Source organism: Vulpes lagopus, chromosome 1, assembly GCF_018345385.1.
Source record: "Vulpes lagopus strain Blue_001 chromosome 1, ASM1834538v1, whole genome shotgun sequence".
Taxonomy (NCBI): Eukaryota; Metazoa; Chordata; class Mammalia; order Carnivora; family Canidae; genus Vulpes; species Vulpes lagopus.
Window position 1 is genome coordinate 97,476,349 of NC_054824.1, and position 17,141 is coordinate 97,493,489.

The 17,141-nt window shown below is 39.0% G+C and overlaps 1 protein-coding gene across 7 annotated transcripts in view; it reads right to left on the bottom strand.

Annotated features, from left to right (window-relative positions):
- TMEM45A (transmembrane protein 45A) overlaps window positions 1-17,141 on the bottom strand; it is a 64,829-nt gene that overhangs the window by 5,687 nt on the left and 42,001 nt on the right. For 4 of the 7 annotated variants that reach the window (XM_041724939.1, XM_041725250.1, XM_041725332.1 and 1 more), the window contains exons 2-4: window positions 10,128-10,319; window positions 8,453-8,665; window positions 6,904-7,088 (exon numbers count right to left, since the gene is read on the bottom strand). In XM_041724939.1, coding sequence (XP_041580873.1) covers window positions 6,904-7,088; window positions 8,453-8,665; window positions 10,128-10,317 — 588 coding nt within the window. In that variant the 5' untranslated portion in view covers window positions 10,318-10,319. Of the gene's footprint in view, window positions 1-6,903; window positions 7,089-8,452; window positions 8,666-10,127; window positions 10,320-13,801; window positions 13,868-15,062; window positions 15,227-17,141 lie in introns of those variants that run through there. The other 3 variants (XM_041725026.1, XM_041725113.1, XM_041724851.1) reach the window with 3 other exon arrangements.

The window sequence follows — 17,141 nt, forward strand, 5'->3', positions numbered from 1 at the left end:
TGGATGGATGATGGACAGATGGGAGGATGGACATATGTCAGATCTCTAGAACAAAATGAAATATAATACCAAGATAATTACATGAATAATTGTATGAATGTCCACCATATTGGCTAACTACATGTCAGTTACAGTGCTTGGGAGTTTTCCTTAAAATGGCCCTTAAATGAGGTATTAGTATCCCATTTTAATGTATTATTGTCTTTATCCTCCAGATGAGAAAATTGGGTGGCTTCATAATTTTCCCAGGATCACATATCTAATAAAAGAAATGTTATAGGAACAAAAAAGAAAGCATTTAATCCATAAGGTTGAGTGAAACTTTAATTCCATTTCTGTTTGAAATTTCAAATAACATGAGTAAAAGGAAAAAACAAGACTTAGGCTTTAATCACTTGTCATTTCCCATTTTAAAGGATTCCCTTTAGTTGGAAAGAGAATTACCATTTGTACCACCTGCTAGATGTACTGCTGTGTGTGGGGCATCTTAACCTCATTCATACATAAACTTCACAATATTTCTGTCCTCATAATAACTTCAAGAATAAGATACCTTTTTCCCATGCTTCTCATGCCTTCCTCTTGCAGCAACTCATGAAAGATGGCAGAGAAATTATGTCATGTAAGTATCTATTAGGGAGAGTTGAGTGTATTGTACTATGCACCAGCTCCTCAGTTCCTACCTATTGGTCCTAACAATGTCCTCCCAATGCCATCCACCCAACCACTCCGGCTTGGGGAGTGATTTGCTACAGCTCCCAGAGGTAAGGGTTAGCAGTTGTTGTGGGTCATATTGTGTGCCTCCAAAAGGACATGCTGATGTCCTAACACTTGGTGCCTGTGAATGTGACCTTATTTGGAAATAAGATCTTTGCAGATATCATCAACTTGAGATGAGGTCATACTGGATTAGAACTGGCCCTCAATCCAATAACTGGTGTCCTTTTTATGGAAGGCCATGTGAAGACACAGGGACACAGAAACACACAGGTGTGACTATGGAGGCAGAGGTTGAGATTACACTGCCATACACCAAGGGATGTTAAGGATGGCTGGCCACTCTCTGGGCCCCCAGGAAGGAACCAACATGCTGACCCCTTGATTTCTGGACTTCTGGCCTCCAGAACAGTGATAGAGATAGATAGATTGGATAGATTGGATAGATAGACTGGATATATAGATCAGATAAGTCATCCAATTTGCAGGACTTTGTTATTGTAGCCCTAGGATACTAATATAGGAGCTAAGACCAAAAGAGGCAAAGGAGTATCACTCATCCTAAACCTCAAGCCCAACACATTGGTGGCTCTCATCCATCTTTCAAATCCCAATTCAACTTTACCTGCCGCTGGTAAAGCATAGAATATATAGTGTACACTCATGTGATTAACAGGGTAGAAGCAGACTCCAGATCCATGGCTGCCTGACTACAGTCCCAGCGACTTCTTCTTCCACGCACTAGGCACAATTGTGTTTTGGAGCTTCTAAAATAAATATCTTAAGTCACCTTCATTGGTCATCACCAATTCTACCAGTCAAGGGTTTACTGTTTTATAACAAAAAGAAAGAAAAGAAAGAAAGAAGAAAGAAAGAAAGAAAGAAAGAAAGAAAGAAAGAAAGAAAGAAAGAAAGAAAGAGTTGAATACCTCTCATTGCTAATCTCCTTGAGACCCTCAGAGCCTGACACTGAAAGCTAAATTCTTAACCAAAGACCACTGTGAAGCCTATGAACTGAGTTAATTGATGTGATTATTTTGAAAACATTCCAAAGTCATTTCAGGCTAAAAGCAAGTGAATTTGGAAAGCTGAAAAACAATGGCCAGAATATGCCACAGCTCATTAAATCGTCCTTTAAATACAGAATCAGCCACTACTCTTTCATTGGCTGTTCTAATTTGCTTCCTAATGTAAAATTCCAACCAAAAAAAGGTCTGAAAAAGAATTTTTTCTTGCTGTATCTTCTAGGTCACTCCTGAACATCTGTTTCTGACTAGTTTGAGCTTCCTTAATATTACATTTAAAATGTAAATAACTATCTTCTCTACTGTACAAGCAAGCCAGGGCCCCATTTCCTATAGGGAGTTTGAATTTCCTAGCATTCTAGGTCTTATTCTCTAATCACTTATTTCAACACTATTAGCCTTTTTTTTTTTTCTAAGATTTTATTTATTCATGAGAGACACACACACACAGAGAGAGAGAGAGAGAGACTGGCAGAGACACAGGCAGAAGGAGAAGCAGGCTCCTTGCAGGGAGCCCAATGTGGGACTGGATCCCGGGTCTCCAGGATCAGGCCCTGGGCTGAAGGCGGCCCTAAACCGCTGGGCCACCCGGGGTGCCCTCAACACTATTAGCCTTAAACGAGAGTTTGATCTACCATTTCAGACCTCATACCACTACCACTTAGATCTTTTGGACATCTTTGAGTAAACTTTTATCTTTCTTAAAAGCAAATAAGGCTGAATTTTTCCTTGGGCTCAGCCATCTGGGAAGTCGTGGGACGAGTCCCCCGAGCGGTTAGCGGGGGTGGGTGGGTGATGCCCCAGAAGTGACTGTTCCAAGTAATGAGAAGCAAAGACAAAAGTCTTCCTCCTCCCCTGATCATCTCTGGGCCTTGACTCTGACAATGATGGGAGGCAACTTGGAAATGACAAAGTGCAAAAGTGAGCTTCAGAAATCTTCTCCCATGGGGCACCTGGGTGGCTCAGTCAATTGAGCACCTGACTCTTGATTTTGGCTCAGGTCATGACCTTAGGGTCATGATATGGAGCCCCCCCCCCCAACTTTCCCACTCCCCGACCAGGGCTCTAAGCTCAGCGGGGAACCTGCTTGAGATTCTCTCTCTCCCTCTCCATCTGCCCCTCACCCCCAGCTGAGGTGCATGCACACTCTCTCCCCCTCCCTTTTTCTCTCAAATAGATAAGTCTGAAAGAAAGAAAGAAAGAAAGAAAGAAAGAAAGAAAGAAAGAAAGAAAGAAAGAAAGAAAGAAATATCCTCCTACAAAGAGTCTCAGAGAAACCATGATTCATGGAATGAATGGGCCTGAAGAGTATCTTTTTAAAAAAATCTTTTTCTTTTTTTAAATTGCATAATATGCATAGGTTTTTGTGGAGAGCGAAATGGAGTCTCTCATGTCAAGCAAGGGGCTGCGTCAAGCAATGACACAAGCAGCTAAGGTTCGGAAGCAAGGAGATATCACCAGGACCAATGTCAGCTGACCCCCCAGAGCTGAGAACAAGCTGAACCAGAGAGGGCTGCAGGGACCCAAAACCGATGAAATCCCTTTCAAAAGGGAAGGGTTTGGGCAGCAAACTATCAGACTCTTCAGACCTGCCCTTCTATGTCTGACCCCTTAAAAAAGGCAACTGCCAGTGAAGGCTCTGCCCGAATGATCTCCGGGCAGAACCGAGAACCTTCACTGCTTGAACATTAAAAGCATCAAGTGCCCCAAGCTGACCCGGCCTAACTGGAGGCCTTATCTCAACTGAGCGCCCACAGACTGACTTCACCTGTGCTTCCTCAACTCCTCCCCCTTCTGTGGTCTTGTTTGTCGTGGGGCTTGTCTTCTGTCCTGCTCTGTGCACCTTGTAAGAAGGCAAACTTAATCACATGGTGAAATGTCCTTGAGTTTGGAATCCTGAACCTGCTTTATAATTGTGATTTAACTTTGCTTTATGATTGAGTAAAGCTGACACTGTAGACAGACACAACTCGTGTGTGCTCATGACAGCTTTTGAGAAAACATATGTGACTGTAATAAGGGTCCGGAAGGAAAATGTTTTTATAGGTTGGGAGTGTAATTCCCACTAGGTTGACCTATTAGTCCCTCATTTATGTATGACTTAGAAAAAAATGGCCAAGCTGAACATTTGCTTCATTCATTTCGCATCTCCTTATTTAGAATTGCAAGAGCCTAGGTGTGCTAATCTGTCTGTATGTTGTGCATGCACTAGGATTAACCATCTGTGGACAAGTAGAGAGAAAATACAGTGAAAGGCAAGTCACAATGTCATATTATCAGCTTAAGACAGAGTTTTGGCCATAAAATTCATATAACACACATAGCATCAAAATAAAAGCAGAATGAATTCACCTACGTCTCTAAACATTTTTGTTTCAGAGGAATCTGAGGGGAGAGGGAGGTTCTACAGCTAAACCTTCATTTCCTGCCAGTGTGTGTGTTTGTATTGGTATTAAATGTTCATTTTCCTTTAGGCCTCCAAACGTTATTTAGTCTAGCCTCCAGGTAAAAAAAGAAACTAGTCTAGACATACTGATAGATGGAAAAGATTTTTAAATAGTCACAGATTTACACCCAAAGATTTTAACCTCATAGCTCTTTCCTAGAAAAGCTTTTGGTAAAATATAAAAACATTATTTCTCTGCCAAAAGGGACAACATTAGGTCAGCCTATTCTCAGTTGTGATAGCCCATGCTTCTTTCCTCAGATTCTTAATCATTAATTATTAATGGAACACTAATTCACTTCATTAATTCTGCTCTTTATTATTCCTTTTTTTTTTTCTCTCCTTGGGTTTCCCCTTTTGTTCTTACTTTCTACCTTCTTTATTTAAATATTTAGCTCTTTGGGATGCCTGGGTGGCTCAGTGAGTGAGCATCTGCCTTTAGCTCAGGGCATGACCCTGGGGTCCTGTGATCAAGTCCTGCATCAGGCTTCCTGCAGGGAGCCTGCTTCTCCCTCTGCCTGTGTCTCTGCCTCTGTGTCTCTCATGAATAAATAAATAATATCTTTAAAAGAATAAATAAATATTTAGCTCTTTAACGATACTTGATCTCGTAAATATATGTAGAATCCTGAACTCAACAAAGACAGCATATACCCTCTTTCAAATACATGCAACATTTACTACTACTGACATTGGGCTATGTCCCCAAAGGAAGTCTCAGCACAACACATTTCAAAGAGAACGTATTCTCTGACTATGAAGCCTAAGCTGAAAATGAATAATAAAAATAAAAATAACATCTTTGGAAACTTAAAAGTGCACCCCTAGTTAACTCACAAATTAAAGATAAAAGCACAATGGAAAATGCAACATTCAAAATTTCCCAAGAGTGAAAAGTACCGCACATCAAATCTTACGGGAGGCAGTTATAATGTGTAGATGGCCAGAGATGTATTTCTTTAGCAACAAGAAAGACTGAAAGAAAATGAGCACTAAACGAAAAAAAAAAAAAAAAAAAAAAAAAAAAGCAGAATACAGCCTCATAACATTAAAGCAAAAACCGAAAATAAGGAGAAATGGACAAATCCATAACTATAATATAAAACTCTCCATGAGAAAGTGAGAGATCAGTAAGATGAAAAGCAAATAGGAAGATGGAATATATAAACAGCACAAAGAGAGTTCCGAGAGCCTGCCTTCCCTTCCCACCTTGAGAGGAATGCTTGGACTTGCTCTTGAATCACACCAGAGCCCACAGGCCTGCAGTTCAGCTCTCCTCCCCACTACCCAGTGCTGTTCTGGTCTAGCCCACGAGGTAGCTTGCCGTGTTTCTGTCTGTGTTGTTTCAGTGCAGCTAGGTCATTTTCTTATTTTTTATTTTACATTTTTCTTCTTTTAATTTCCTTTTTTTGTTTTCTAGGTATTTTTCAAATTTCATCTGTCATTGTAATGTGTTTTTTTTTTTTGTATTTTTTTTTTTGTAATGTGTTTAGAGCAGAGGAGATACACCAAAGTATGAACTCACTGTGTGATAGTGACCACAAGTTAGTTCTTTTGAAATTTTTTCAATCCATCTTTATTTTTGATTAGGCAACGAGTGCACATGGCAAGACATTCCAATTAGAAGATACAGAATGCATGACAGTGTTTTACATTCCATTTATTTAAGTTTTCAGCAGATTATAATCTAACAAAACAAATTTTGTTTACAAACTGATTAATCAATAATCGATTTTATCACACAGGATATTTGTTACTTTTTTCGATGTCCTTATCCCTTCAAAATAACCCTTGAAAATAATGCTTCCTTACTAGCCCCCACTCCCCACAATCTTTCCAGTCTCTCCTATGCTTAACTATCACATCTTTCCTATCTCATTATGACCATGATGTCTTTCTTCCCATCACTGACTAATGCTTTTTTATCACTCCTCCTGAGAAATGCAAATCCCTGCAATCACCTCATCCCAAGTTCCTGCTTTCTGGTGACTAAACATCTCCTCTATCAGACCACATTCATCTTTCACCCCAGACTTTCTTTACATTCATATGTACATATTAGAGTATGATTTACCAGTCTCTATAAAATAGAAGTTCACTAATTGGAACACACGTTTTTGACAACACAACGAGGGTAGGTAGTCAACAGAGTAAAATGAAAAAAGCCTGGGGACTAGGACCCACATTTATTAGATCCTAGTTCCATTACTGTGTGAGTCTGGGATAGTAACTCGGTCTCGCTGAGTCATATTAGTAAATTTGGTATAATACCTAGGTCACTGTGAGGACAAAATGAAACAACATGTTTGTAAAAGTCCTGTAGAATGACTGGCACATACTTGCTTCTCAATAATTAATAATTCCCCCTCCTTCCTGCCTTTCATATATTTCTCAAGCTTATTACCCATTAGGCTGTAAGCTGCTTTGGTATTAGCAACTGCTGCCAACAAAAATCTCAGAATTCCTTACATTATGGGTATTCAAGTATGTGATGAAAATGGGCATACCCCACTTCCTTCCCCTGACGGCTGCTCTGTCGGCACTCCCACCAGGGCCTCTGGGCTACTCAAAGAAACACCATCTCTCAAAAACCCACATTCTGGCAAGAGGCAGCACATCAGAAAGAAGTCTCCAGTTCTAGATCAAAATACCCCACCAAAGAGAAAAGACTACAGATGGAGACACCAGCTACATTAACTAGAGGCCCCAACTCACCTGCCAGAACCAGCTCCCCTGAAGAAGGATAAAGCTTGTCCGAAGAAGTTCCACAGTGATACTGGTCCGTATGAAGAGCTCCAAGAAGGCAATCAGGCCTGTCACAAAGACGGCCAAGACTAGCAGCTGGTGCACAAAGATGTCCAGCATTTCCCGGCCATGAGTGTGATTGTACATGATAAAAGCTGATAGAGAGGGAGAAAATTGTTTCTCTTTTTAAGTGAAACCAAAGGTCATCCACCATTTTTCTCCTTTCTCTCTCTCCCCTGCTCCATAGAATTTCACACATATACACATGCACACACATGCACAGATGCAAAATTTGTCCAAAATATCAAATGCTCTCTGCTTCCCATAATAATGGAAACTTCTAGCATTTTTGGCATCATCACTACCTCTTAAGAAAAGAGATGTAACACTTCTTTTCCCTTTCCCAGACTTTATTTCCTTGTCTAACATATCACAACATTTTCAACTAACTATATTTCAAAGTATCTTCTATGCAGGAGGATGAATAATAAGTGTGATGGGGGCAGGGGAACAAGAGTTAAGGTGAATACACAGGTGAATGAGACAAATCCTTGCCTTAAGGAATTTGGTCCATTGGAGTAAGCAAATATATATATATATATATATATACAAATCTTTGATGGGTATGACAAGATGCTCTGGAAGCTTGCAAGAAGTAGTAACTACCTATATTTTTTAATCCCATAAGCAGATTCCAGCTTTATCTTCAACCTTTTCATTTAGATGAGAAAGAAAAGATGTTCATTCAAAATATGGTGATACCGTGAGATAATGAGAATCATGCTGTTGGTTGTTGATGCCTATCTTTGAGTTAGCCTTTGTTCTCAGAGAGGGGTTGGAAAAATTCCTTATCTTCAGATGTGGGAAGGAAGGTAGACAGTTAGGAAATGACTGCCTCCTGATAATTTGGGGCTTTCTTAGTTCCATAAGCAATGTATTCCTTACAAATACAATAAGAGAAAACAAATTACTAAACATCTGTTTTCCCTCCATAGTAACAGGGACATCAACTGAACAAAAAGTGTTATTAACCTCTCAAAAATAGGACCTCTTCTTTTTATGTGACTGATTTTTTAACCCTACTTATCATGTGATGGTGGAGTTTCATTATACTAATATGAAAGACTGGTTAGTAGGTTAGGAGGTCACTGTGAGTGGTCTCCTTGTTTCAGGATATTCATGCTTCACTACTGTGAGCCCACTTGGTTCAAAATGGAAATAATGATATTTTCCAGAAAAACTTAAATAACCATGGTAGGTGGTTCTTTGAGAATGATGTAACATGTGAATAAAGCACATCAAATGATAGTGCTTATCCTGTTGTACTATATGAATACATGCCAAGGATTTTTACTCCCTGGCATCCTATGTAGGACATCTGACTGTTTCATCATGATGGCTCAACAGATGACCCAACTGATCAAGGTGGCAGCAAGACACGAAAAGAATGTTAGTATACAGGGCTAGACAAGTGTCCAAGGATAGTGTAAGGTACAGGAAAATACTCACTTATACTTACCCTCCACAAATAAGGCATTCGACAACATTAACTTGGTTAAGGAGGTAGGAAGTGAACTGATGATAAAACATAAGATGTTCGCCACACCCAGCAGCCCAAAGAAGAAATACATGGTGAAATGATGCCAGTTTAGGAGTTCGACCCACTGGCCCTCTTTATAGTTGTATAAGGCCAAGTGGGGCCCTCCAGGAATAAACTGCTCCCCAATCATGCCTGCAAAGGAATGTATCACAGTTTTAGTACCTTTCTCCATAACTTCACAAAGAAAGTGGGTAGATGCAGGATTAACCACAGCTTATTCAAATCTAGCGTCCCATGATCCTGATTCTTCTTTCTGGGCTGTCCCCTAACAGCTAAGCACTGGTGCTTTAGGCTGGTTTTAGAGGTTAAAATACCAGTTTGGATGATCAACTTTTAGTCAAAGATAGCCACATTAGTCAAACAAATAGTTATTTCAGATCTTCAAAGCTGAGCATTTCAGGTCTTCTTAGATCCCTGATCAGTCAGGTCCACTGATGGTCTTAGGTCCCGTTTTCATCCAATGACTAGATAAATCCTACAAAGGCTGATTACTGCCTTCTGACACCTCCTTCATTGTTGGATAGCTGCCAGGAAGTGAGGAGTTGTGCTTGATTTAGAATAAAAATACCAGAGTTCAGTTTTTCCCCAATTAAGGATAACTGAGAAAACACAGATTATAGCACATGGTCTAGTCAGTTACACAAACAGCAAAACTTTCTTTAAAATGCTGCTTTATATGTCAATCGATGGAATTTGGCAAGCCCATTTCTCTCTTTTGAAATGGCTGTTCGGTAATCTCATGTCCATAGCAAAGACCTATTGCCATGAATAAAGCATGAAGAAATCCAAAGGGAAATGAGGAAATGCTGTCTTTCACAAAGGAAAGACTACAGGGGAATTCTAAAAATACAGAAAATTTTCACAGAATCTTAGAAGTCATCTGGCCTAACTTCCCTTTCCAATTTAGTATTCACACAAAAGGGACGAATGTACAAAGCAAGGTCTTCCTCAGTCTGACCCCTCTGTACAGTCCATCTGCAACAACTTATGATTGAAGCTTTCCCACAATTACATGATTATTTTGGTATCTTTTTTTAATTTTTTTTAAATTTTTATTTATTTATGATAGAGAGAGAGAGAGAGAGAGAGAGAGAGAGAGAGAGAGAAAGAGAGAGGCAGAGACAGGCAGAGGGAGAAGCAGGCTCCATGCCCCGGGAGCCCGACGTGGGATTCGATCCCAGGTCTCCAGGATCACGCCCTGGGCCAAAGGCAGGCACCAAACCGCTGCACCACCCAGGGAATCCCTTTGGTTTTGTTTTGATACATGGTTTCTGATAGAGTTAACTCTTTCAGGCATCAGAATAAATGATATAAAATTATTTCAGAGCTTCCAACTAATTCTATAAGGAAAATTCACCTTGAGTGGGCAGACAAGTCAATATCTTTGACTCATTAAGGAATAGGCCTTTGTATAAACTTGAAGTGTCACCTTCTAACAAATTATAGCAGATAGAAATTACAATTAGAATATATGTTCAGAGATATTTTTTAATAAAAATTCATTTTAGCAATTTCTTGATTTGATACATAGTTTTCTCATTGTATGTAGAAATACCCAAAAGGAGAAAACAGAATACAGAAATTGTCCACTCACCAGTGATTGCCATGCCAATTATTATGAGTCCCTCAAAAATTTCTATTCGCTGGAATAATGCTTTGGAACCAAGGTAGGAAGTCCGTTTGTGCTTTTTGCAGGCATATTTCAGAATACACTTTACGGTCCACCAAATACCCATGATAATGAAGAAGGTTCCAGGGAGGGCATGACCTTTGAAGCTCCCCATGTCTACCAAGATAAGAACATATAGAAGATGAAGATATTTTGTTTCCAGAACTTAGCCAGAACATGGCTCATTAGCATAAAATACACTATTTTCTGATGAGTATGGATACACCATTGATTTAAGAGGATTCAATATCACCGTCAACAGTGGTAGGTTCACTGCAATATCAACAATACCAACAAGAAGAAAACTTCGTATTTGTTGAACACTTACCTTGTGCTAGGTATTATGTCAAGCATTTCACACACAATCTCTACACATATTTTTACAACATATCCATTTTCAATTGGGATTAACTAGTTTAGACAGTTAAGTGACTTGCCCAAATCTCACAACTATTAAGCAAGAGTTCTGTTGTTTTTAATAGAGAGCTTAAGAATTTTCATAAAATGATAGCATGTGGGATCCCTGGGTGGCACAGCGGTTTGGCGCCTGCCTTTGGCCCAGGGCGCGATCCTGGAGACCTGGGATCGAATCCCACATCAGGCTCCCGGTGCATGGAGCCTGCTTCTCCCTCTGCCTGTGTCTCTGCCTCTCTCTCTTTCTCTCTGTATGACTATCATAAATAAAATTAAAAAAAAAAAAAAACTTTTCAAAAAAAAAAAATGATAGCATGTGCTATACCATATAGTTACACTTTAAGCATATTTGGAGGAAACTAATATGAAAGTTTTACCTATGTTTAACACTTGAAATGACATTAAGTTGCCTATAATTTTTTAAGTAATTTCAAAGTATCAAGTATCAAGTATATAAGAGAGAACAGTAGTGCTCATCAAATATTCAAGTGTTCCTCCATACACTTTTCACAGCCTCTTCTTCAGGTGAATCAAAACCATGTTTTTAAACAGCATGGAGGTGCCTCAAAAAGTTAAAAATATAATTACCCTATAACCCAGCAATTGCACTAGTAATATAGTATTACTATATTACTAGTAATACTATAGGTATTCACCCAAAGGATACAAAAATACAGATTCAAAGGGGTACATGCACCCCGATGTTTATAGCAGCACTATCAACATTAGCCAAACTATGGAAAAAAGTCTAAGTGTCCATTGACTGATGAATGGATAAAGAAGAGGTGGTATGTATACACAATGGACTGCTACACGGCCATAAAAAGAATAAAATCTTGCCATTTGCAACGATGTGCATAGAACTAGAGTGCGAAGCAAAGTAAGTCTGTTAGAGAAAAACAAAGACCACATGATTTTACTCATATGTGTAACTTAAGAAACAAAACATGAAAATAGGAGAAGTAAAAGAGAGAGAGAGAGCGCCAAACCATAAAAGACTCTTAACTATAGAGAATAAACTGAGGGTTGATGGCGGGGGAGGTTGGGGAGGGGGATGGGCTAAATGGTTGATGGGTATTAAGAAGGACACTTGTGATGAGTACAGGGTGCTGTATGTAAGTGATGAATCACTAAATTCTACTCTTGAAATCAACCTACACTATATGTTAACTAACTTCCACTTAAATAGAAACTTGTGAAAAAAATATTTTATCCTACGTAAACAAACAAACAAAAAACGTGTTTCTAGTTCTGGTCAATGGACTTTGGCATTTGTCATTTCCAGGCTGAGTGAGTTAAGAGCCTACGTGACTCCTTTAACTCTCCTCTCCCTTGTCTTGGCAACCTTGGCATGGCTTATCCCCAACATAATGGATGGCCAACCAGTCTGCTTCAGATTAACTGTGCTAAGTTATTGAAGCTTTAAGGTTTAAGATCTTAACCCAGCCTATCTAGATGGGTATCAAGCAAAATCAAATTGTATATTCCGTTTACCCAATTGTTATGTAAATGGTACGGCAAATAATAAAAAGAAATATCCTCCATTTTTGGTCAATGCTATAGAGAACCAGTCTTGAATTATGTGAGCAGCCCTTTGCTCAAAGGTACTATACCATCAACAGAAAAATGAAGAGAGAATCCAGAATCAGCTTTATGAATCTCACAGTAGGCCAAATCTAAGAGAATGGATGAAAGGAGATTTCAGGCTCCCCTTGGCCCACCAGAGTGCTTTATATCCTTGAGCCAGTACTGGGCATTTCAGTTCAGGGAAGACCCCTTTGGGTTACTTATGCATCCTGCACAACTGTGAATTTCAGAGGGGGAATTGTGAAGTTAACCCAAACAGTAAGAGACTCTTAAATTTCCAGTCGAGCCCTCAGGTGGACATTTTGGCACACCCTTGAGTCAGCCAAACCTAAGTGACCCTGAATCAATATAGTTGACTCTTGAACAACACAGGGTGGAACTGCTTGGGCCCACTTTTATGCAGATTTTTTACAGTACAGTATTGTAAATGTATATTCTCTTCCTTATGATTGTCTTAATAGCATTTTCTTTCCTCTAGCTTACTTTATTGTAATTATACAGTATATAATATATGTAGCATACAAAATATGCATTAATTGATTATGTTATCAGTAAGGTCTCCAGTCAACAATAGGCAACTAGCAGTTCAGTTTTGGGAGAGTCAAGGGTAATATATGGATTTTTGACTGTGTAGGGGGTTGGCACGCCTAACTCCCATGTTACTTATTATAATATAATATAATATAATATAATATAATATAATATAATATATTTATAAAAATCTCTACTCTGATGTCTCAAAGCTCACTCATACTCAGCATACCTACAAATTGAACTAATCATCTTATCTACCCACCCACTACCAGAAAATAATTTTCTCCTAGTCACTTATTTTGTTAACATCACTACCAATAACTTACTTGCCCAAACTCAAAATATGAAAACATCCTAGAGTCCACCTAAGTCTCTGAAAACTAATTGATTATTAAGACCTATTGTTTCTACTGCCTTACATCAACTCTCCCCTGCCCCAAATCTGGCTAATTCCCCTTGCTTTTTCAATTTTATCTGCTTAGAGAAATCTTCCCTGATGGCCCAAAGAGGCAAAGGCCCCCTTATGCCTTCTCAAGGCACCTAGTTCTTATTTTAATGAATTCTTTGTGTGATTAGTTATTGAAGGTCTGTCCTCTTCACTAGCTTCTATGTCCATCACTCTTGAGAGCCTGTGTAGAGGGCAATTGGGGCCTCAGAGTTAGGAGGCTAGGCTGTCTTCCATTTTTTATGCCCTGACAAATTTTAAAAAGGAAGAGAATGCCAAAACTGAGTCACAGAAACCGTGGTTGCTTTGCAATGTTTAGATTTACCCAACAAATACCTTCAATACACATGTAAAACATATCACCTATGTTGGAGATTAATATGAAAATTTAAATCTGGGGCCCTTCCTAAATGTGTAGCTCTGACCAAATCATTTTCCTGATCCACCTCTATGACCAACATTATAATAGGTTCCTGCTCCCCTAAAAGGTGAGTGAACCAATATATATTTCAGCACAGCCACTGCGATGTGATACGGAGGCAATGGGGAGTAGATGAAGGTTTTTAAATCGGGATATGAGGTAATCAGGGTAGGGAAAGAAATGAAGCATTGCTCCTACCTCGGTTATAGAATCTCTACATCATTAGCCTTCTAATCTGAAGCAATGTGATGGTTCTATTATTCTCTGTTTAAAAAAAAAAAAAAGGTGAAGTCAAAGCAGGTTTGCTACATTCACCTGGCTAAGGGCCCCAACAGACCCAGTTGCTCCTGGTAATGAAAATGATATTTATTTTATTTCATTTTCGTTGTGAAGAGAAAAAACTGCTCAAATCCTCAAATATCACTTCACTGTGATCTCCTAGAACACCATTATCCATAAATCTATCTTTTGTTCCCTGCTTTACTATTGCCTGAAGTTGCAATTTGCTGCTCATAAAAGCCAAGTAGTCCAGAGTTTGATTCAATCTAAATCCAAAGAGCAGATGCATTCTCCTTGGAAAGAGAATACAGGGAGGGCTTTTCTTCTCCACATAGCAAATCATACTTGCCAGACAACCAGCAGAAACCTCAGGAAAATCACCAGAATAAGAAACGAAAAGGTCCTTCTTCAATATCCTCCTTGCCTGATATTGCCACTTTAAATAATCTCTTGGAGAAAGGGGTTCATCCAGGCCTGATATGGTAGGCTTCAAGATTCAATCACTGGCTTCCAGCTGCAATTTATCCCAAAAATTCATACCCTTCCCACATCCAAAAAGAAAGTGTCTGCTTCTAATGACACCAAACATCATTCTCTGGGCTAAAGACTAGCAATGACTCCTGATGCCTTTGTTGGCTTCTTTTCTTCTCACTGTTCTCCAAACTTACACACTCATTCACCACCCTAAAGGGAAATAGTTTTAAACTCCAGTACTTAGAGATAATATTGGGCAAATCCCAAGATCTAACTTAGGTGTCAAGTTTTAATTCCCAGTGTTACAGTCACATAAACAACAGACAAGGTTTTTGCACAGAAAGAGGAGAGAACTCAAAATAGCTCACAGAAAAATTCTACAGTTTTTTGGTGGAATGTCAACCAAATACTAACTTCAATAAAAAATGAATACCATGGGGGAAAACAAATTAAAATTTTATCTTGAGCCACCACCAAAATGAAGTATTCCTAAATCTTAGTTAGTGATTCATTTCAAGGCACATTTACAAATCCCAATACACTAAAAAATTTGAACTATATCTTGAACTTCACTTTACCATTTGCTTTAACAGTCAAAACAAAGTTATACAAGCATTTGTAGATCTAAGCTCTCCACCACATTCCATACATTCTCTCTCAGATTTCAACTATTTCAAAAGACTTCTCTTAGTTAGATTATCCTTACCTTCACACTTTCCTCAATGTCAAGTCCAACCCAATTCTCTTCTCCCAAGAATTTGTATCGGTTCCGGCCTCAAGAAGCAAAACGTGATACTGACTAGTCTAACTAATTACTCTTCCTTCTTAGAGACTAAACCAAAGTGTTTATGTTTTTCCAGCATGAAGGCAGCAGTTAAACCTTCAGAATATGTCACAATGCCTTCATAAATGTAAATCTTGGGGCCACACCCTTTTAAAATCCCACTTCCTGTCCAAACATTGTGCCATAGACTACTTCTCAAGAAGACTCACCTTGCCACCCACCCACATGATCACTAGCCTCAGACACGTGTTCCCTGCTGTGAGAACCAAAGTACAATAGACCATGTGTAATCTTTGCTATCTCTTCCAGGTCATCAAGATGGACAGAAGACAAGGAGAATAGTATGGCAGCAGTAACATAACAGAAGAGGTCTGATAAGTCCGATAAAGACAAACCATTTCCTAATAATACGCAGTGCCTCAAGCGAAGAGATTATCACAGGGGCTAGGGGTGGAATCATAGACAAAACCAAAGTTAGAAGAATAAGAAAAGATGAAGGAACAAAATTGCTGTAGGTCATCAATGAAGGTTACTTTCCCTCAAGGAACACACCAACTGGTTGAGACACAAGTGCATAAAGTATTCTAACCAATGTAAGGTTTACACAGAGGGAAATGGAAAGAAAGAAGCAGCAGCAGTTTAACTCTAACCTGGAGAGCTAGCAGCTGTTATCCTATCTGTATACAAGTCATATTTCCCCTCTCGATGATAAACCCATGGTGACCAAGGGCCATACCCTCTATCATGCTTTGCAACTAACTAATTAATACTCAATAAATAGCCAGTTAATTATGGCTTCTGCCTGGAACCCCATCACCCTGAAACACTGACCTGGGTGGCAACCAGTATCAGAAACAGCTGATGTGGTTAATTAAATGCAGATTTTTGGGACCCACTTCAGATCTACTGAGTCAGTCATCAAGGGAAGGCCCATAAGTCTGCATTTTTAATAGGCACTCATCAGTTAATTTTTTTATCTTCTTAAATTTTGAGAACCAAAGGCTTAGACTATGTGAAGAAAGCAGAATGATACCAAGATACTAAAATGTGACTTTCCTATCACCATACTTCAGAGGCCATTTGTCTCCCACCAGTGTCATTGTCATAAACTCTGATGGGTTTGTTCACATCAGGCTTCATACAGGCAGAAGTATGTGGCTCAACAGTTGCTCCAGAGGCCAGAATGATAATCTGGCTCCAGGAGAAAATAAGAACCATTCTGGAGTGCTGCCATTCTTCACTATTTTATTTTACCATATATTATTGGGGTATTTTATTTTATTTTGATCTCTTTTATACCCCAGCCTCTTACACCCAAACCCCTGTCAATCTTTAAATACTAAAACTACCCATGTCACATGGGCTATTCTTAACCAAACATCCCGGAGGACAAACAGAACTCTACATTAAAAAAAATGGCTACAGGAGGAGCCAATCCAAAGGCATATGTATTAAAAAATAAAATCAATAAACAGAAAGTAAGAACAAATGTCATGTTGAATCACCTGCCTGTAATGAACTCTTCAAAGTAAATAGAAGCCTGGACTGTTTCTGTTAGTAGTGGTGCATCTGTAGTGAGAAAGAAGTTAGCATTTGTGGAACATCCACTTCATGCTACTAACTTCTCATGCACCCATTTATTTTATTTTTGAGACAACTCAGCAAGTATTATTTCCACCATTGATATGAGGAAACCGAGACTACAAGAGATTTACTAACCTACTCTAAGTCACAGAGTCAGTTAAGATCAGATTCAGAATCTCAAGGTCTTATATATTTGATTCCAAATCTCAGACTATTCCTCTAGATAAGGGCAAAGATCAGAAAAGGTTTGTGAATGAACCCAACAATATTCATCAGGTTCCTTTGACTAGGTTAAACACCATAAGGAAAGAGCTTGTTCTTTTGGGACTCCCACCATTAAGCTGTCAGTACATGTAAAGGAAGTGAAACTCTGCACGTAGCCTAAATACTTATTTACCACTATTATAGTCAGACTCA